General features: G+C 42.0%; 2 protein-coding genes across 9 annotated transcripts in view; one reads left to right on the forward strand and one right to left on the reverse strand.

Moving 5' to 3' along the window:
* Positions 1-6,316, reverse strand: part of BEND6 (BEN domain containing 6) — a 46,733-nt gene extending 40,417 nt beyond the window's left edge. Inside the window, exon 1 of one of the 6 annotated variants that reach the window (XR_007497544.1) lies at positions 6,051-6,315. The gene's annotated coding sequence lies outside the window, so the exon portion shown is untranslated. Of the gene's footprint in view, positions 1-5,845; positions 5,865-6,050 lie in introns of those variants that run through there. The other 5 variants (XM_049776944.1, XM_049776943.1, XM_049776940.1 and 2 more) reach the window with 5 other exon arrangements.
* Positions 6,317-6,871: 555 nt separating this feature from the next.
* The window catches only part of DST (dystonin), a 541,070-nt gene continuing 526,170 nt past the window's right edge, over positions 6,872-21,771 (forward strand). For all 3 annotated transcript variants that reach the window (XM_049776729.1, XM_049776730.1, XM_049776727.1), the window contains exons 1-2: positions 6,872-7,072; positions 7,656-7,690. In XM_049776729.1, coding sequence (XP_049632686.1) covers positions 6,892-7,072; positions 7,656-7,690 — 216 coding nt within the window. In that variant the 5' untranslated portion in view covers positions 6,872-6,891. The remainder of the gene's footprint in view (positions 7,073-7,655; positions 7,691-21,771) is intronic.

Genomic DNA, 21,771 nt, shown 5'->3' on the forward strand with positions numbered 1-21,771 from the left:
AACAACTGGCCAGCCACATGCAAAAAAGTAAACTTGGACCTCCATCTAAAAACATGAACAAAGGTCAAATCCAAATGGATTAAATACCTTAATATCAGACCTGAAACCATAAGGTATAAAACACTCTATATTTTGAGACTAAATGCATCTTCAAGGAGAAAATGCCAATGTCCAAACAAGTGGAAGCAGAGAAAAACAAATGGGATTACATTGAAATAAGAAACTTCTGCACCTCAAAGGAAATAGTGACTAGGATATGAAGGTCACCCACAGAATGGAAGAAACTATTTACCCAATACCCTTCAGATGAGGGGCTAATATCTAAGTATACAATATACTGACAAACTTAACAAGGAAAAACATCTAATCCCATCAAAAATGGGGAGAATAAATAAACAGACACTTTCTCAAAGAAGAAATACAAATGGCCAAAAGGCACATGAATAAATACTCCACCCACTAATCATCAGGGAGATGGAAATTACAATAATAAGGTACCATCTCACACCACAGAGATAGGCACACATCACAAAGAACGAAAACAGTAAGTGCTGGCCTGGATGTGGAGAGAAAGGAATGCTCATTCACTGCTGGTGAGAAAGCCATCTAGTCCATCCTTTATGGAAAACAATACAGAGATTCCTCACAAAACCTGGAAATTGAACTCCCATATGATCCAGCTATACCATTTCTAGGGATATGCCCTAGCAACACAAAAACACAATACAAAAATGTCTATTTACAATAGACAGTCTCTGGAAACAACCAAGATGCCCTTCAACATATGAGTGGCTAAAGAAACGGTGGTACATATACACAATGGAATGCTATGCAGCTGTCAGGAAAAATGAAGTTATAAAATTTTCCTAAATGTATATGGACATGGAAACTCTTATGCTGAGTGAAATAAGTCAGAGAGAAAGGTAGACACAGAATTGTCTCACTCTTCTGTGGGGCTATAAGAAATAAAGACATTATTTTAATAATCCCCAGAGAAAAACAGAGATGAGGGCTGGAAGGACTGACCCATGACATGAAGCTTACCACAAAGAATGGTGTGTGTAGTTAGAGAAATAACTACACAAACAACTCTCATGAGTATGGTTGTGAGTGAGAGAAGTAGAATGCCTGTCTTGAATAAAGGCAGGGGGTGGGGGAGATGGAGATGGGGTCATTGTTGGTGGGAATATTTCACTGGTAAAGGGAAGGTGTTCTTTTTATGACTAAAACCCAACTATAAACAACTTTGTAATTATGGTGCTTAAAGATATTATTAAAAAAAAGAAAGAGGGCCCGGAGAGATAACACAATGGCGTTTGCCTTACAAACAGCGGATCCAGGACCAAAGGTGGTTGGTTCGAATCCCGGTGTCCCATATGGTCCCCTGTGCCTGCCAGGAGCTATTTCTGAGCAGACAGCCAGGAGTAACCCGTGAGCACCGCCGGGTGTGACCCAAAAACCAAAAAAAAAAAAAAAAAGAAAGAAAGAAATGTTATTACTATATTTCTGCTATAATATAAAAATTATGCAATAAGTTCCTTGTTTTAGGTAGTCTCATAGAGGATGTTTCCACTATTTTATTAAAGTCCTTTTCTCACTTCTCTCTTTGGGAAAAGGAATGACTTAATGAGGAAACTGGAGAAGGACCTAATGGCCATTTGTAGACATCTGTATTTGATTGATTCGTAGAATGCTCCCTACTTTTCTTTTCCTTCTCAGATTTTTGATTAGTAAAAACCCACCCAGGCTTGATTATGGACTCACCTAGGTTTAATAAAAATACCCTTAATTATAGTCAATCCTGCCCCTCAGGTGAATCACCTCTGTTCTGTTAATTCTGGTTAATCAAAGTGGCAGGGAAATCATTGCTTAGCAAGAAGCTGGCTTAGGAAGATCCAAGAGGCTGCTCAACTCGCTGGCCCTTATGCACCTTCTCCTGTGACTCCATCTGGGTTCTTGTGTGATTTCCTTGTAACACGAACATGAGCATGTTGACTACTGTGAACTGCAGGCTGCAGACAGCAGCTCTAGGGAAACCAATCAGCCACCACTGATGGTCAATTCTGATATATGTATGGTTCCTTTTCACACATATTTCTGTTCATTTCCTGGATGTATCTTGAAACTTTTTCTAGCCTCTGATATCCAGGCAAGAAGTATTTTATGTTGGATTACTGTTGTATATACTATTTCCATAAGATTATTCTTTGCCTATTGTCCGACTTTGACCTTCCAGGTGGGGGCGCTGTTGAGAGCCAAATAAATAGTTTGGGAGCAAGGTGTTGGGGGGGGGGTGTCTTTTGGAGAGTTTGTTGGCTGGCTCCAGGTGTTTTTTGGAGCGTGCAGCAGGCTGACAAAGGACTCTCTTCGCCCAACATTTTACCCCTTAACCCTCCTGTCTGTGTGGATTCTTTGCTGTGGATAAATATTACCAAGATCTCCCCCCAAAAGGAAAAAAAGGGATGGGAATCAATTTCTCATTCTGGGATCTCTTTGAGGATACACAAATACCCAACAAAGGAGTAAACGGGACCCCACAAATGGGGCAACAGGTTACTACTGCTGCTCTAGAGTTAAGGCTATTTTGGGTAGTCAAGGAGAAAAGAAGTTACTTTGGCCTTAGAGTGAAGCTTTTATCCTTCGTTCCCTTCTTTCCCATCTTTCCTTTCTTTCCTCTCTCCCTTCCTCCTTCCTTCCTTCCTTCCTTCCTTCCTTCCTTCCTTCCTTCCTTCCTTCCTTCCTTCCTTCCTTCCTTCCTTCCTTCCTTCCTTCCTTCCTTCCTTCCTTCCTTCTCATGAACCCAGGTTGAGTACATGCCAGGCAGGCACCCTACCTGCTCCTGCCCCCAGAAGCCATGTTCTTTGATCTGACTTTCCCTGAATAATAAAGTAATTTCTTTTTGTTTCCTTGTGTGTGTATTCTCAATGTGGTTGACAATCCCAGGGAAGAAGAGCCATATTGATGGCTCATCAACATAGATGACACAAATCTCTCAATTTTGTTTTTCCAGCCCAATTCATTATTGTCTTTTGGGTGACAGTGTTTGACTATTATAAAATAGAAACTTTACATATACTTTATTAGTTTTATATTTTGGGCCAACCAAGATGGATAGTTTATGCTCATTTCAGTGGTTCTGCTCATCTTAGCAGTAATGGGGGACCACGATGGCCCACCCTGTTCTGCTCAGGGGCAATACCCAGCAGCATTTAGGGACCATGCAGTGTGAAAGTTGTTTTTTTTTTTTTTTTGGCCACACCCGTCGATGCTCAGGGATTACTCCTAGCTATCTGCTCAGAAATAGCTCCTGGCAGGCACAGGGACCATATGGGACACCGGGATTTGAACCAATCACCTTAGGTCCTGGATCGGCTGCTTGCAAGGCAAACACCGCTGTGCTATCTCTCCGGCCCCAGTGTGAAATTTCTAATATGAATGCCTGACTGAATAATTAAAAGATTTTGTTTTGTTTTTTGGGTCACACCCGGTGCCATTCAGAGGTTACTCCTGGCTCTGTGCTCAGAAATAGCTTTTGGCAGGTTCAGGGGACCATATGGGATGCTGGGATTCGAACCACTGTCCGTCCTGAATTGGCTGCATGCAAGGCAAATGCCCTACCACTGTGCTATCTTTCCTGCCCTCCAAATAATTTAATATTTATCAAAAGTGCATTAGGCAGCACATAATCACATAGAAATGAGCAATTAATAGAATGGCAATGAACTCTTTGTAGAAGAAAACCACTGATTAACTAAAACAAATCAGAAAATAACAATGAAATACAGATGCTAAATTCTTTTAATGATGGGGCCGGAGAGATAGCATGAAGGTAAGGTGTTTGCCTTTCATGCAGAAGGACAGTGGTTCGAATCCCATATGGTCGCTTGAGCCTGCCAGGGGCAATTTCTGAGTATAGAGCCAGGAGTGTGAGCACTGCCGGGTGTGACCCAAAAACCAAAAAAAAAAAAAATTCTTTTAATGATGAGGCTTGTTTATTATCTGTAAACTTGAGATATGTGGTGCAAAATTAAATAAGTTAAGGGACTGGAGAGATAGCATGGAGGTAAGGCATTTGCCTTGCATGAATAAGGACGGTGGTTCGAATCCCGGCATCCCATATGGTCCCCCAAGCCTGTCAGGAGCGATTTCTGAGCATAGAGCCAGGAGTAACCCCTGAGCGCTGCTGGATGTGACCCAAAAAAAAAAAAAAAGTCTAAAAAGATCTAAGCTCCCATTGCACAGCAGTTAAATATTTGTCTGCCAAGACAAAGTAAATGAGATTGTTCTGTGCCCTGGAATTTTACAAATAGCTGCAACAATGACTGATGTTAATAGCAACTGAGCCAAATAAATTGTTTAGAAAATCATAACTGCTATTTAGTTGCATTTTGTTAAGAACAAATATGATGGGGCAAATTGGTAACTTCAGGGTTGGTGTTCTTGGACATGTTTCAAGGATATTTAGGTCATTTTGGCATGCTCATGTTTTTTACTTGGCTCACTTATATTTAAATATAAAGTAAAGAGGACCTTTCTAAATATGATTTTTCTCATTGTTTACAGGAGTTTAATTCAATTTGGTGTTATTTTAAATCCCTCTACAAGGCCACTGTGAGTCAGAGTGACAAAGAAGTCTCCTCTCCTGACATGTAGGTTCTCAGGTTTCCCTTCAATAACCACTGCACAATGAACAAGCCTTTCACTGCAGCGCTCTGCGGTATCAAAGAAACCTTGAATAAAAGAACGCAGGATGCAGTGCTACCTGTCAGCCACTGAGTGCCAGGAAGTCCTGAAGCCTATCCAGATTTGCAAAGCAATCTACAGGCTGACAGTCAATATTCTTTCTGTTCCACAGCACCTGCATTCAACGTCCTTCCACCCAGGGCAATTCACTCTGAAGATATGAAACATGCCAATAATATGAAGGTTTTTGTTTAAGAAAGCAAGTTGTGTGTAAGATTAACCAATCTACAGCTTGGATTAAACTATAATCCGTGTTTATGCATCTGGGATTTAAGAAATGCAGTAGGCAATGCTTCCCTTCTCCCAATTTTGATGCTTATACATTAGGCAGTAAGTGAAAGGCCTTAAAGAAATTCAGTGGTTAAGCTTTTATGCACAGCTGTGCAACTGAGCTTATCTAGTCAGAAAACCACACTGATTTCGAGATCCTGCAAGCAAACGGCAAAATTTACATAGTGTAGTCATCTATTCTTTAACTGTTTTGTGGGATATTTAAAAAAAAAAGGCTTTTTTTAAAAATCATGCAATTCATTCCATCCCTTTAAATATTTTAGGATCCATTTTAGTAGTTTAGGAACTCTAGAAATGCAGTAACGTGTTACCTTGTTACTACTATTGCAGCTTCCTGAGGAGAGTAAATAAATCGGAGTAAATAGCCCCACACAGCCAACCGCATCTCTCCTTGGGACGCAGCATAACGCGGTCCAGTATTGGCCAGCCTCGCGCAAGATGCCGCAGACTGGCTGCGGCAGCACTTTCCTGGCCTGGCTGTTCTCAGAAACGCTCACTGCGGCGAGCGCTCCGGCCAAGCCTGCTGCGTTGGGTGACCCGCCCATGGCCAATAGCTGTGGCAGACTTTTTTTTCTTCTTTTTGCTGGTTGCGAAGAAATAGGAGTGAGGGGGCGACAAGCAGGGCGGGTGTGCATTTTGAGGGACAGTTCACTCTTTTCTCCAGCTCCCTAAACATTTCTCCTCGAAATCATTGCATGCCGAGCCCCAACTTCCTCCACCTGCTAGCTCCCTAAATCTGCCATCCATCTCCTCGCCCCTCGAATAGACATGAGTCCATGCCTACGATTTTGCGGTACGCGCAGCGATGCACCCATTTATCTATCTCTACGGCGGCCAGATCGCGCTAAGTTTGGGCTCAAACGGTCCGCGCCCGCAAAGCGGGGCGTTCTACGGCGGAGTGCTCCTGCTTCGAAGGACTTGGAGAGAAGGGAAGAGCCCCCGTTCCTAGGGCAGGTCTTTCCCCGTGTGCACGCTCAAGCGTTCGAGGCCCCCCGCCCCCGCCAGCAATAGCTCACCAGGCAGCATCTTCAAGCCCCAACCTCAGGGCGGGGCGCGGGGAGGTGGGAGGTTGGGGGCTGCACCGCCTGGAGGCTCCAGACGGCGCCCACGGTCCCCCCCCAGCTCCTGGGCGCCCCTGATGCCCGCCCGAAGCCCGGGGTCTGGGAGCAGAGCGGCCTCCAGCCGGTGCCACCGCCTGCGCGCGGGCGTGCGGGCGGCCTCGCCTCGCCTCCTTCGCCTCGCGGGACGGGATGGGCGCTCAGGCCCGGGCGCAGCCGGTGGCCGCCGCCGCAGCCATGTCTGCGCGCGCCCGCGTTGCCGCAGCCCGGCCGTGATGTCATCCCCCGAGCCCCGCCGCCGCCGAGCCTCGCGCCCGCCCCGCGCGGACCCCGCAGTCGCAATCGCAGTCGCAGCCCCCGCGCCCTCCCCGCCCGCCGCACGTGCGCCTTCCTCGGGATGCGCCCGGACGATGCGCGGCGGCAGAGCTGCTCCTCCCGCTCGCGCCCCGCGTGCCCGGCGGGGCTGCAGCGCGCGGGCGCGGGTGGGGGGCCCGCGGAGGGCGGAGAGACGCGCCCCGCCGCCAGGCTCCCGCCGCGCCGCCGCCTGCTGAGTCACGCCCGCGCCTGCCGCCCGCAGCTCCGGGGCGCCCGCCCGCCTCGCGCCTAGCACGACGGCGCGGGGTGCGCTGCCATTGGGCCGGGCGCGGGGCCGCGAGCGCCGGGCATGACGCGCTGAGTCGCGCTCGCCCGTGCCCGCCGCCCCGGCGTGCGCCCCGCGCGGGTGCCTGCGCCTGTGCCTGTGCCGCCGCCCGCCAGCCCCGCGCCGACACCCGCGCCTCGCCGCGCCTCCGCCGGCACCATGATCGCCGCGGCTTTCCTCGTGCTGCTGAGACCCTACAGCATCCAGTGCGCCCTTTTCCTCCTGCTGCTCCTGCTGGGCACCATCGCCACCATCGTCTTCTTCTGCTGCTGGCACCGCAAGCTCCAGAAAGGGAGGCACCCCATGAAATCCGTCTTCTCGGGCCGCTCCAGGAGCCGAGGTAGGCAGGACACGCGGCCGCGCCTTCTCGGGCTCCGGAGGCGCCTTGACGGGAGCCTCCCCTGCTTCCTGCGCTGCAGCCCCTCAGCCCGCCGGCGTCTCCTCCTAGGCGAAATGACACATTCGTGGTATTGGCTGCCCCGTGCCATTCCTCGTTCATGTATCTGTCTAATTTGGCTTTCATCCTCTTGCTCTCGTCTCCCGACTGGGCTAACCACCGGGGTGCAGACAAGCTGGCTGGGGAGCCAGGAGCACAAAATTCTTGGTGTCACTTTGCGAACGCTCTAAGGGTGGTTGAATGGGAGTTGAGGCTGCGGCAGCCTTTGCTGGAGCGTAGGGTACGATTACTACAGCTTGGAGAGTTTGGGGCTCCCCAACTCCCCCGGAACTTTCCCTAAAGCTTCTGGCCAAGGATACACCCGGAGACCAGACGGCTGTCCAATTACCTCCTCTGCCCTATGGAAGCGTGTGCACTGTGGCCCCCAGTCCTAGTCTCCCAAGTAGAGCAGAGTTAACATGGCAGGTGAAGGACAGAGCGTTAAATGAAGTCTTAGTAACCCTCCTCTTCCCTCTTTTCTCTCCAGATGCTGTTATGAGATCTCACCACTTTCGTTCCGAGGTAATTTATTTAGCCCGCACGCTCAAGGTCAGAAGTTCTTCTCTTTCCTGAGTAACAGTACTAATCCTAGGCGTGTTAAGAAACCAAAAACCAAAAGAAAAAAAGAAAGAAACCAGGAGGGCTGTGCGTGGCGAGTATACTGCCCCCCAGCCAAAAAGAAAAGAAAACGACGTGTTTCCCAGTCTCTAGCCTGAACGCACATTCCTGTGTAATGGGGGGGGGGGGAGAACAGTGGGATAGAAGAGAAAAAGAAAAAGAGGAGAGAGAAAAAGGGAGAAGGAGAGAAGAGAAGAGAGGCAGTCTCCTTAACTGTGCTGCAGATCTTAGAAAACAGCTTCAAAGTGGATCTCTGCCTCATTGACAATCTAATTTTTCAGAGGAAGCTTTCAGGATGCTGCCAGCTGCCGTGGCATTCGCTTGGTCATATACCACAACAGAGAAAGGCTTTTGGGAAGTGAATGCATAGTATGTGCATTTCATTTAGACTCTCAAGTTTGCCTGCTTGTTCTCTCACAAAACACACCGTCATTTGTACTGTCCTTATGCTTAGTGATGGCCTTTTGCAAATTGATGGTTGTTGTGATGTGGCTTCTTTAGATGATGGATACTAGGCTAGATTTTCCCATTTGAGGAGCTCAACCCTCCTGGACTGAAGACCCACGTGCCGCAATTAGGTGGGAGAAGTTTAAGAAAAAGAGAAAAAAAAATATGGCCCTTTTCCTTCCTCAGCATTTCTAGGTGAGCTAATCTCGACTTTTGCATGAGCTAGTTATCTCTTTCTGGGGCAAGAGTTTCATACAGTCAGGCTCTGAGGTTTCCTAGGATACCAATGCTCGAGGTGGTTTATCTTTGCAAAGATTTCCTAGATAGAACTGAGATTTTCCTAAAATTACCTGAGATTTTACTTCACATGTCATTTCACTGGTTAATTAGATGTTTTATTGCTTCCTTGATGTTTTACTGGGGACACTGATTGCTTGAAATATCTAACTACATTATTGTAAGCATTGTAATGTTGCACAATGAAGAATTTAGCATATAACTCTAGAGGGTGAGAACTGCACAATTTAAGATTCTTGAGAGAATAAACTAGTCAGTCAAAAATAATCTGAGGTTTTATTCTGAGATTTACTCTAAATAAATTAGTGGTGGTGCTGAAAATTCTCTTTATCTTTCAGCATGTCTCAGCTTCTCAGTTTTTCACTTGTAAAATAGAACCAATTACCTTAAAAAGTTGTTGGGAGAAAGGGCAGGGTTTTTAAGTAACTGTATAAAATTACTTTATACATATTATAATTGTATATATATTACTTTATACATATTATAATTGTATATATGTATATATACATATTATAATTCAGTACTCTGCCACTGCATTTTGAAAAAGTGTAAATACGTGTAAAATGTGTAAAAATAAAAGATCTGCTTGAAGTTTTTAAAGTATTGAATCTATTAAGACACAACAGAAAAAAAATGAGATAGGACTAAATTGTGATTAGGTATCTCTAAACATTTGTTCTGAGCTTGCATTTGATAGGTGAAAAAGAAAGAGAGAGAGAGAGTAGTTGTTGAATGTCTACATTTCACTTCACATGAATCCCGTGAGTGTTTGACATCTTTGCACTTCCTATTTGCTAGTTTATCTTCTAGTTATTGATTCCTGTATCAGTATTAGGACTAAGAGTTGAGCAAAAAAGAAAAATGTGTGTTCTCAGTGCCTAGAACACAACATCCATTGAATCTCAGATCTATCGTTCTATTAAAAATTGTTTTTGGAATGTATGTAAAGAACAAGTCACAATGAATCTAGATAGATTGTTTTTGAGAAAGCTAAATGCACAGTTAGCCTAACTTATTGAGGGCCTGTTTGAATCCCTTTCTGTTTTTTTGTTTTGGACCACACCATGTAGTTCTCAGAGCTCACTCCTGGCTCTGCTCAGGGATTACTTCTGATGGTGCTCTGGAACCATATTTGGTGCTGTGGTTCATATCCAGGTCATGTAAGGCAAGACTTAACCTCTATACTATCTCTCTGACCCAGTTCCCTATTGGTATTGTTTCTATAATTTGGGGATTAGAACTAGTGTTCATGGGATTAGAAATTATTCCTGTGGCTTTAAAGGCCAGTGGTTTAATGCTAGGACCTAAGCATGAAGCTCCTTTTGGGCCTGGTAATGCCAGGTAACACCAGATTGAACCTGGGTCAGGAGGTGAATGCTATACAGGGCACATACCCTGACCTCAATGCTGTCTCTTTGAACCCTCACAAATATTCTCTCTCTTTTTTTTTTTTTTTGGGTGGGGGGCAAACTTGGCAGCGCTCAGGGATTACTCCTGGCTCTAAGCTTAGAAATCACTCCTGGCAGGCTCGGGGGACCATATGGGATGCCAGGATTTGAACCACTGTCCTTCTGCATGCAAGGCAAATGCTCTACTTCCATGCTATCTATCTCTCTGGTCCTCAGATATTCTCTTGTTTTAGTTTCAACCACCCTTGGCAGCACTCAGGGCTTATTCCTGGCTCTGTCCTCAGGGATCTGACAGTTTGGAGGACCATATGTGTTACTGGTGATCAAACTCAGGTCATCTGCATGCAAGGCAAGTGCCTTAACTCCTCTATGATCTAGTTCCCAAAATTCAAATCTTGAGGTGATGTTGCATGGAAATGCCATGTTTCATCTCTAATAAAACACTTCCCTATGGAAAATACTGGGAGTTTTTTCTTCTTTCCTCCTACCAATATGCCTTTTGTTTTGTTTTGTTTTGTTTTTGTTTTTGGGTCATGCCCGGCAGCGCTCAGTGTTAGCCCTTGCTCTATGCTCAGAAATTGCTCCGGCAGGCTCGGGGGACCATATGTGATGCCGGGGATTCAAACCACTGACCTTCTGAATTGCAAGGCAAACGCCTTACCTCCATGCTATCCTCTCCGGGCCCCCAATTGCCTTTTTTAGTAGAATTTTTTCTTCTTAATAATTATCTTTTGGGGGATGCAACTTAGTGCTAGAGCACATGTATTAGTTCTGGGTTCCATCCTCAGCACTCAAAAAATGGGTAGAAAAAAACACCTCCAAAGTTTTGAGATTTGACCATATCAAAACAATAGAATTTGAGTACAGAATTGATATTCTTATTTTGCTTTTTAGCAGTAGCTTTTGGAAACTAATGACCAGATAAAATCTTTTGTTTTGGCAAATCATTATCATATTGAACTATGAAACTCTAGTGCAGGGGTCTCAAACTCAATTTACCTGGGGGCCGCAGGAGGCAAAGTCAGGGTGAGGCAGGGCCGCATAAGGGATTTCGCTTACCGAATATTCACAATAAAAAAATCGCATTTGTAAGAAAAAAAATTGTATTAAACACTTGCATACCCCGAACAGGGAACTTGCTCAGGTTAGCAAATGTTTAATGCGATTTTTTTCTTACTAATGTGATTTTTTTATTCCGATTATTTGGTAAGCGAATAATCGCGGAATATTGCGATACTTTTGAAGGCTGGCTGCGGGCCACAAAATGCTGTACGGAGGGTTGGCAAACGGTCCCGCGGGCTGCGAGTTTGAGACCCCTGCTCTAGTGTCTCAGTAAGTAGTTTTTTTTTTTTTTTTTTTGGTTTCTGGGCCACACCCGTTTGACGCTCAGGGGTTACTCCTGGCTATGCGCTCAGAAATCGCCCCTGGCTTGGGGGACCATATGGGACACCGGGGTTCCAACCACGGTCAGTCCTATGCTAGCGCTTGCAAGGCAGACACCTTACCTCTAGCGCCACCTTCCCGGCCCCAGTAAGTAGATTTTTAATTTCAGTTTTTCCATAGTAGTCAAGTGAAGAAAGTGAATTTAGAGGTGTGCTGACTAATTTTTTCAATAAAAATATTTATTGATATTCTGTGATTTATAATACTTATTTTACAATTAAGATTTGCAGTACGATTGATGATGGCTTGTCTTGTACATAATTATTTCTTTCTTTCTTTCTTTTTTTTTTTGGTTTTTGGGCCACACCCAGTGATGCTCAGGGGTTACTCCTGTTACTCCTGGCTATGTGTTCAGAAATCGCTCCTGGCTTGGGGAATAATATGGGATGCTGGGGGATTGAACCCTGGTCGGTCCTAGATCAGCCACATGCAAGGCAAATACCCTACTGCTGTGCCACTGCTCTGGTCCTTCCTGTACATAATTGTAACACTATTCTCACCATCACCAGTGTACCCACCTCCCTCCACCACGGTCCTCAATGTTTTTCCTTTTCAAGACTCTCCACCCAACTCAATTGTGTGAATCAGTTTTCCAGCTCAGTTACTTTTGATCCTTTGTTGCTATCTTGCTGTGCACTTTAAGTTTCACATACGAGAGGGGTCATTTTGTATCTGTCCCTTTCTCACTGACTCCAGTTATCATGGTATCCTTAGTTCCATCTGCATTGCTTAAGATGGCAGGATTTTGTATTTTGTTTTGTATATATACCACAGAAAAATTTTTACCGAAAAATCTTAATTCATTGCTCTGTAGTTGGGCATTCAGGTTGTTTCCATATCTTTAACATTATACTAGGTGTGGTGATATGAACATAGCACATATTCTTTCAAATGAATGTTTTTGGATCTTGGGAATAGTTGCCAAGAAGTGGTGTTACTCAGATCACTGGCTCATTTTAAAAAGGAAAAAACTTTGGGAAAGCTCTGATACAGAAAGATTCTTTTAGCACTTTGCTGCTGTACTGACTTAAGTATGATATTGCTTCCACTCCCAGGAAGGAGTGTCCATCTAGACAGGAAATAGCAGGATGTTCCTTTCCAGGTGAGAAGTAACATCTTCAGAGGACATATCATCTAAGGAGCTCAAAAGTATAAAAATATATATATAAATATATATATTTTATACTAAAGTATAAAATAAATAAATCTTTTGTATTTAATTTTTCTCATGAGTTTATAAGATATTTTAGAACTGTAATCACTGTTTTGGAACTGTAATCACCTTTTTATTTTCACATACTTGAAGAATTTATATTCACTCATTTTTATATATTCCTTTGAACTTAATTTTAATTAATTTTGTTGTAGTGAGGGTTTTAAGGCCACTGGAGGTGTGTGAGGAGTCCTGTAGTGATGGAAATCAGGTTCTTAACATGAACTGTATGTGTTCTGTCATTGAAGTAGCATCTCTTGTGCAGGTCTCTGAATTTTCTTCTTCTTCTTTTTTTGTTTTTTGTTTTTGGGCCACACCCGATGATGCTCAGCGATTGCTCCTGGCTATGCGCTCAGAAATTGTTCCTGGCTTGGGGGACCACATGGGACGCCAGGGGATCGAACCGTGGTCCTTCCTAGGCTAGCACGGGCAACTTAGATGCCTTATCACTTGTGTCACTACTCCAGCCCCAAGGTCTCTGAATTTTCATAGTGGCATGAAAAATGTAAAGCCACTCATCCTTATGACATGGACAGAACAATAGAATTCCAATTCACTAGCACCTAAGCATGCTCAGTAAGCTATATAGAAATATATATTTTGGAGGTTGGGAAATAGTTTGATAGAATGTGCCTATCTAGGTTCAATTCATGGCATAACATAGTCCTCTAGCGTGGGTGTAGTCCTGGTGACTCCTGGGTATTGCTGAGTGTGACTTCGCAAGTTCCTAGTACCATTAAATGGACCATTAAGTTGATGCTGCACCACATAGTCTGAACAGCATCACATCCTTGGGTCCTGGTGGGCTGAGAACCCCCAGGCCTCCTGAGTCACCCTGCCTCCCCCCAAAAAAAGAAAAAAAGTGTTTTGTGTAAGCTTATGCAAACTTTTCTTTTTACTACCATAAGTACTTAATGAAGAGAAATGATTTGGTGTGGGACAAAGTGTAGAATCCAATATTCATTCTGGGCCAGTAGTTCATTTTGGGCACACAAGTACACTTTACCCAAGAATTTGTGATGTGTATTTGCTGTGACTCTAAAAATGATAAACTTGGTGCAAATCAGCCAGTGACAGCCTGAATTTAAGGAAATTTTAGAAAGTGATATGGGTAATTGAGTTGCCATATGTTACATGAAAGAGTCTAGGGAGTAAGTACTTCAGTAGAATGAAGACAATTACAATGTCCTCTGAGAATACCCATAGTGAGCAGTTGGTAAATGATCCCCTTTTATTAGCTCAGTGGAATAAAGGAGGCCTTGTTTGATGGAAGGATGAAAAGGATCTTTTGAATTAGAGTAAGTATCTTCACTTCCCATTTCAGGTAGAAAAACTGAAAGAGTTAATTCAAGTTAAGCAGTTCCCCAGAGTCACATAGTAAGATAAAAAATAAGCCAAGAATGCCCAACTACTTTTTCTTTTCTCTGTGTGTTTTTGTGTATATTTAATTCACAACTCCGATAGTAATACACCTAAAATTCTGAAAGAAAGAAATGAAAGGAAGAAAGAAAAAAGAAAGAGAAAAAGGAAGAAAGGAGTATACTTTTTAATGGACATATCTATGAGAATTAAATAGATTAATTCTTTAGTTGTTTTCCCTTCTTAGTAATTTTCCTAGATTAATAAATAGTCCATAACGTCCTGAGTATCTCATTTTGGTTCCAAAATGCCTCTACTAAACCAAAAGAGAATTATCAAGACCATTATATCATTTCAGATTCCTTAATTAAGTTTTCCTATTTCATTGAGAATTATCCAATTTAGTGGTTGAGGGAAAATGATAATTTATATTCCTGCTATCCTTTACAATTAGATTATCTTTATAAATTAATGCCTACAATTAAACTTTAAACTCTAAATTAATTTATAGTAATTAAATAAGCCTTTTTTTTCTTTCTTATTTTGGCCACAGTTGGTGGTGCTAAGGTTTTATTCTGGCTCTCAGCTCAGGGATCATTCCTAATGTATTTGTGGTGCTGAGGATCAAAATTGAGTCATCTGTCCCACCCTCTGTACTATCTTACTGGTCTTAAATCAGTTTTAAGTTGAACTTACATGATATAACATTTTCTTAGCTTCATCCACTTATTTTAAAAATAAAATCTTTCTTTCATCATGTGTGAGGAATGATGTTAGTACTAAGGATCCATACTATGGCCCCTGTATTCGACAATGACTCCCAATATTATTAGTGCTAAAATTTTATAGTTGCTGATTTCTTCTGTTACAGTAACTGCAGTTTCAAACTGAATTACAATCATGATGAATGTATTAGAGGCTATAGTGTATGAGTATAGCCAATACATTTGTAAAAAAAACAAATTCTACCTGTTCAGAGCTTAGAGTCACACTGTCATAAAATTTATCCCGATTTTAGCTAGATAGTGGGAAAAAGGAATACCGAAATAAAAATTTTAAGGATAAAAGAAAGAATAAAACCTATTAAAATTTATTTTCAGATCAATTAATACCACCAATTTAAAGTTAAAAACTAAAGTAATTTGAAAAGAGTTTGAGTGTTTAAAACTCAAGAATGATTCTTTTATGTTTGCCATAGAGGTAAGATTGGGGTGAGGGGTGTGAGTCAGAGTGGGCTGATGATAGGGTAAATGGGAAAATTGGTGGGAAATGAGCACTGATGAAGAGATGGGTTTTGGAACTTTGGATGACTGAATCTAAACTATATTAAAAAATATGGGGCCGGTGAGGTGGCGCTAGAGGTAAGGTGTCTGCCTTGCAAGCGCTAGCCAAGGAAGGACCACGGTTCAAACACCCCCCCCCCCCGGCGTCCCATATGGTCCCCCCAAGCCAGGGGCGATTTCTGAGCGCTTAGCCAGGAGTAACCCCTGAGCGTCAAACGGATGTGGCCTGCAAAACGAAAAAAAAAATTTCTGTTAAGAGTTTAATATCCAAAATATACAAGGCACTGACAGAACTTTACAAGAAAAAAAACATCTAATCCCATCAAAAAATGGGAAGAAATGAACACTTTGTCAAAGAAGAAATACAAATGGCCAAAAGGTACATGAAAAAATGCTCCTCATCACTAATCATCAGGGAGATTCAAATCAAAACAACTACGAGGTACCATCTCACACATCCTCAAACTATGGCCCGCGGGCCACATATTGTATTTGTATCTCTTTTGTTTCTTTTTTCTTTTCTTTTCTTTTTTTTTTTTTTTTTGGGTTTTCGGGCCACACCTGTTAGATGCTCAGGGGTTACTCCTGGCTACGCGCTCAGAAACTACCCCTGGCTTGGGGGGACCATATGGGACACCGGGGAATCGAACCGTGGTCCTTTCCTTGGCTAGCACTTGCAAGGCAGACACCTTACCTCTAGCGCCATCTTGCCGGCCCCTGTTTTGTTTCTTCATTGCAAAATAAGATATATGCAGTGTGCATAAGAATTTGTTCATAAGTTTTTTTTTTTACTATAGTGAGACCCTTCAATGGTCTGAGAGACAGTGAACTGGCCCCCTGTTTAAAAAGTTTGAGGACCCCTGCACCATCACAGAGATTGGCACACATCACAAAGAACGAGAACAAGCAGTGCTGGTGGGGATGTGGAGAGAAAGGAACTCTTATTCATTGCTGGTGTAAATACTGTCTACTTCAACCTTTATGGAAAGTGATATGGAGATTCCTCCAAAACCTGGAAATTGAGCTCCCATATGATCCAGCTAGACCACTCCTAGGGTCACATATGATCCAGCTAGACCACTCCTAGGATCACAAAAATACAATACAAAAATCCCGTCATCACACCTATATTCATTGCAGCACTATTTACAATAGCCAGATTCTGGAAACAACCAAGATGTCCTTCAACAGATGAATGGCTAAAGAAACTGATAACATACACACAATGGAATATTATGCAGCCGTCAGAAGAGATGAAGTAATGAAATTTTCCTCTACATGGATGTATATGGAATCTATTATGCTGAGTCAGAGGGAGAGAGATAGACATAGAATAGTATCACTCATCTATGGGTTTTAGAGAAAAATAAAAGACATTTTTGCAATAATTCTCAGAGACAAAAGAGAGGAGGGCTGGAAAGTCCATCTCATGACAGGAAGCTCAGCACAAAGAGTGATGAGTGCAGTTAGAGAAATAACTACATTGAGAACTACCATAACAATGTAAATGAATGAGGGAAGTAGAAAACCTGTCTAGAGTACAGGCGGGGGTGGGTGGGGAGGAGGGAGATGGTGATGGGAATGTTGCACTGGTGAAGCGGGGTATTCTTTACATCACTGAAACCCAACTACAATCATATTTGTAATCAAGGTGTTTAAATAAAGATATTAATACTAAAAATATTCTGTTAAAAAGAGTGGCTTTTAATTATTATTATTATTATTTTTTTTTTTTTTGGTTTTTGGGCCACACCCGGTGATGCTCAGGGGTGACTCCTGGCTGTCTGCTCAGAAATAGCTCCTGGCAGGCACGGGGGACCATATGGGACACCGGGATTCGAACCAACCACCTTTGGTCCTGGATCGGCTGCTTGCAAGGCAAACACCACTGTGCTATCTCTCTGGGCCCGGCTTTTAATTATTTTAAAAAGAATTATAGGGACCAGAGTGGTAGCACAATAGTAGGGGTGTACCTTGCACAGGGCTGACCCAGGACGGACCCAGGTTTGATCCCAGGCATTCCATGTGGTTCCTGGAGCTAGGAGCTATTTCTGAGATAGAGCCAGGAGTAACCCCTGAGCACTGCTGAGTGTGGCCCCCAAACCAATAAAATAAAATAAAATAAACGGAACCAAATGTTTGGTATAATGAAAGGAATGGTTTAGGAGTTCAAAATCCTGATTTTGTATGCCACCTCTACCTCTGATTAACTCTGACCTTGGTCAAGTATTATTGTCTCTGAGATTTTCACTTGGTGTTCTCATTGATAACATAGCCTTGACTTCTGAAGTCCCTTTCAAAAATAGCAGGTCGTGTTCCTCATCTATACAAAGCATTATACTAATAAGGCATGATAAAATTGTGAGAAATTTAAACATTTAAGCCAATGTAGATAAAATAGCATAAATACCAGGCAACACAGTATTTAGAGAAAAACAATGGTTGCACTAGTTCTAATGAAATGATTCTTTTTAGATGTGGTGACTAGCGAAAACTTTCAAGAATAGTCCTTAGGATGAAACAGGCAAGTTGGTAGTAACTGTATACAAAGGAGGAATGAAAACCAACCCTTAAACTAGCAGGAAAGCTTAAAGAAAGGCAAAGATTTAGGATGGTTGATGCCTGTTTGAATACCTGGATGAATCCTTTCTAGAGAAACTAAAACATTATTTTTCCTTTGATTTATTTTCGAGAAATTCTATCAAAAAGCCTAGTCAGTCATCTTCACTTCTAGGGCTAATGGATAGTCACAATCTCTGCTGCAGTGAACCTGAAGAATGGTTGTGGGCCTGTATAGTTACATAAAGGCTTAGCTGTGCTTTTGCAGGGTACCATGTTTTTTCAGGTTTTAAGGCACTAACGATATATATTTATATATTTTTGCTTTTGGATCACACCCGGCAGCGCTCAGGGTTTACTCCTGGCTCTTAGCTCAGAAATCGCTCATGGCAGGCATGGAGGACCATATGGGATGTCAGGTTTCGAACCACCATTCTTCATGAATAGGCTGCATGCAGGGCAAATGCCCTGCCACTGTGCTATCTCTTCGGCCCCAAGTACTAGCATTTTTGAGGTTGTGTTTTGACTGAAAACAATGTATGTCAAGGGATTGTAACAAATATGCCCAGCGTTTTAGTTTTGTCAATTATAAATCCTGCCCCAAAATATAATGATTGTGTAGGCAATTATGTACAAGGTCATTTTTCACCAGCAATGTTACGTAGATAGACATGTATGTATGTTTATATGTACATATATAATTTTATAAAGTATTTGAAAAGTGCATCTTTAAAAATTCTTCCTCAACAATTTTCTCTTAGAATAATTTTTCTGAATGTGTGTATCTTTCTCCAATTTTTAAACCTAGTCTTTATCTATAGCTATTGGCTTTTGTTTCCTTATAGAGAACATCAGATGTACCCAAGTCAACTCTTTGACCCTATAAACTGGTGACATCTTAAAAAAATTTATTTTAGCCTGATGAAAAAATCATCTGCCATCTATTCTGATATTTTTCCTTATGCTCTGAATTATTTTTCTTTGAATCTACAGCACTAACGTCAAGCATCACTTAATAGTCTCAGTCCTGGAATAAAACCATGCCAGAGCACAAAAAGAAAGAAAGATGAAATAACATAAAATAAGATTGGGGACATCAATTTCAATATCTACACAAAAACACAGAAGTCAAAAAAGATAAAAAATAAAAAATAAATGGGGGCTGGAGAGATAGCATGGAGGTAGGGTGTTTGCCTTGCATGCAGAATATAGTGTAAAGCCACAAAATTTATGTAACTCCTTTAACATTGAAGGCATAGTATTTTTTTTACAGTTCCATGCACATGCATATTAGTTTAAGTTAACCTCAAAAGTTTAAGTGGATTTTTTAAAGAAAGGAACACAGCAAAAATGGTGTTAGAGTGGCAATCTATTGCCAGTATATATTAATAGTATATATTAATAGTATTCCCTGTGATTAAGGTATTTTTTGCATATGCAGAATGTCCATCTTGTATTCTGCCCTTTCCCACACCCCTACAAGCTCATTTCTTGTCCTTCCTCCCTCACCCCCAACCATCGTTACCCCACATTTACCCATTTTACTGTCAGTACTGCACAAGCCAAATCACAAATCAAAGTGGTGCACCAGATTTAACACCCCCCAACTATTTCAAAAGACTTAAAAGGGACACGTATAACATTTTGGAAATAGAGACTGGTGATAAAAAAAATTTCCAGTGACTGCCTCAGTGAAACCCAGTAACTTCCAGCATCCCCCAAGCTAGGGGGGGAAAAGATTCAGTAGAGAACCGGAAGTTGGTCCCATATTTTCTACTTTTTAAAATCACTTTGCTTTTGGTCATCTTAAAATAAATGTATTATATCAGTTTTATGTATTATGATATGTCAACTATGATATCCATTTTCTTTAAATAAATTTAATTAAAAATAACCCAGTAATTTAAGACAGTAATTTAAAAAGTTTCATTCTAGAGTACAAATTCTTAAAATTTTCATTAGAGATCTGGAAACAACTCAGATGTTCAACAATAGATGAATAGCTAAAGAAACTGTAGTACATATACACAATGGAATACAATGAATACAGGAAAAATGAAGTCATGAAATTTTTCTATACATGGATGGACGTGGAAACTATTATGCTAAGTGAAATAAGTCAGAGGGAGAGAGACAGACACAGAATAGTCTCACTTATCTGTGGGAATTAAGAAAAATAAAAGACATTATATTATTAATACCCAGAGACAATAGAGGTGAGAACTTGAAGGTTTGGCTCATGATATGAAGCTCACTACAAAGAGTGGTTCATGCAGTTACAGAAATTACTACACTTACAACTATCAAGACAATGGTAGTGAGTGATAGAAATAGAATGCCTGCTCCAAAGATAGTCAAGGGGTGGGGAGAGGAAGGAGATTGGTGGGCATTGGTTGTAGCAAGGTTGCACTGGTGAAGGGGGCTGTTCTTTTTATGATTGAAACCCAACTACAAATATGTTTGTAATCATGGCGCATAAATAAAGATATTATTAATTTTTTCATTAGATATATTTAAATTCAAATAATTTCAATTAAAATAAATACTAAATGGGGATTTATATTTTATCAAGAATTCTCAATTTTGGGTTAGAGTAGGAAGGGCACTTACTTGTCTTGCACACAGCCAAACCACTTTCAATCTCCAGCACCATATGTCATCCTCCAATATGTGAGTGATCTTTGAAGTTTAGACAGGAATAAGCTCTGTGCTCTTCAAGGTGTGACCCCAAACCCTCCCTAACACCACACCCCCCCCAATAAAGAAAAAGAATTTTCATTCTCATATATTTTAGGTTTTGTCTGAGTAATTTACCTATGTCACTGGAAACTATGGGAAGGACACCAGGACCATAGTAAGTGGGTAGGGCTTTGCACACTGCCGACCTGGGCTTGATTGCTAGTATCTTGATGGTCCTCTTGGGCCTTTAAGGTGTGGACTCTCCACCCCACAAAAAAATTGTGGGAAGAAAGGTAGAATGGTGCATGGCCAACCATGGAAGAATATTCATGAGGAAATAAAAAAGTTTGTGTCAGGAGCCTTTACTGTTAGATTTCTTCTTAAACATTACTGTTCACACATCACTGATACATATCACCATGTTTACTAGGTCACAAGGCCATTTCTTTTCTTTCTTTTTGTTTTGTTTTTTTTGGGCCACACCTGGTGAAGCTCAGGGATTACTCCTGTCTATGCGCTCAGAAATTGCTCTTGGCTTGGGGGACCATATGGGAAGCTGGGGGATCAAACTGCAGTTCGTCTTAGGCTCGTGCAGGCAAGGCAGACACGCCTTACCCCTTGTGCTACCACTTTGGCCCCACAAGGCTATTTCTTATTGAAAAGGAAATTTGGGGGGCTGGAGAGATAGTATAGAGGTAAGGTGTTTGCCTTGCATGCGGAAGATTGGTGGTTCAATATCGGCATTCCATATGGTCTCCTGAGTCTGCCAGGAGCAATTTCCGAGCATAGAGCCAGGAGTAACCCCTGAGCACTGCCAGGTGTGACCCAAAAATGAAAAAAAAAATTGAAAAGGAAATTTGGAATGGGAGCTTTAGTTTTTTACAAGTAATTTTTATTACATCTGTAGAAGTAGTTAAAAAAGAAAAGTCAAGTATGTCACATTCCTATTTTACTTAAAATCTTTCACCAGGGACTGGAGCAATAGCACAGCAGTAAGTCATTTGCCTTGCACACGGCCAACCCCAGAAGGACCCTGGTTCGATTCCTGGCATCCCATATGGTCTCTCAAACGTGCCAGGAGCGATTTCTGAGTGAAGAACGAGAAGTAATTCCTGAGTGCTGCCGGGTTTGACCCAAAAACCAAAACCAAACCAAAACAAAGCAAAACATCCCACAAAAAAAACTTTCACCAACTTTTGAGTTACTTCAAGGTAGCAAAGTCAATGTTTTTACTTATTTATTGAAATATTATTGGGGCATAATAGTTTGGTATAATCTAAGTTTTAGGTTTGCAGC

Source organism: Suncus etruscus, chromosome 7, assembly GCF_024139225.1.
Source record: "Suncus etruscus isolate mSunEtr1 chromosome 7, mSunEtr1.pri.cur, whole genome shotgun sequence".
In the NCBI taxonomy this organism is placed as follows: Eukaryota; Metazoa; Chordata; class Mammalia; order Eulipotyphla; family Soricidae; genus Suncus; species Suncus etruscus.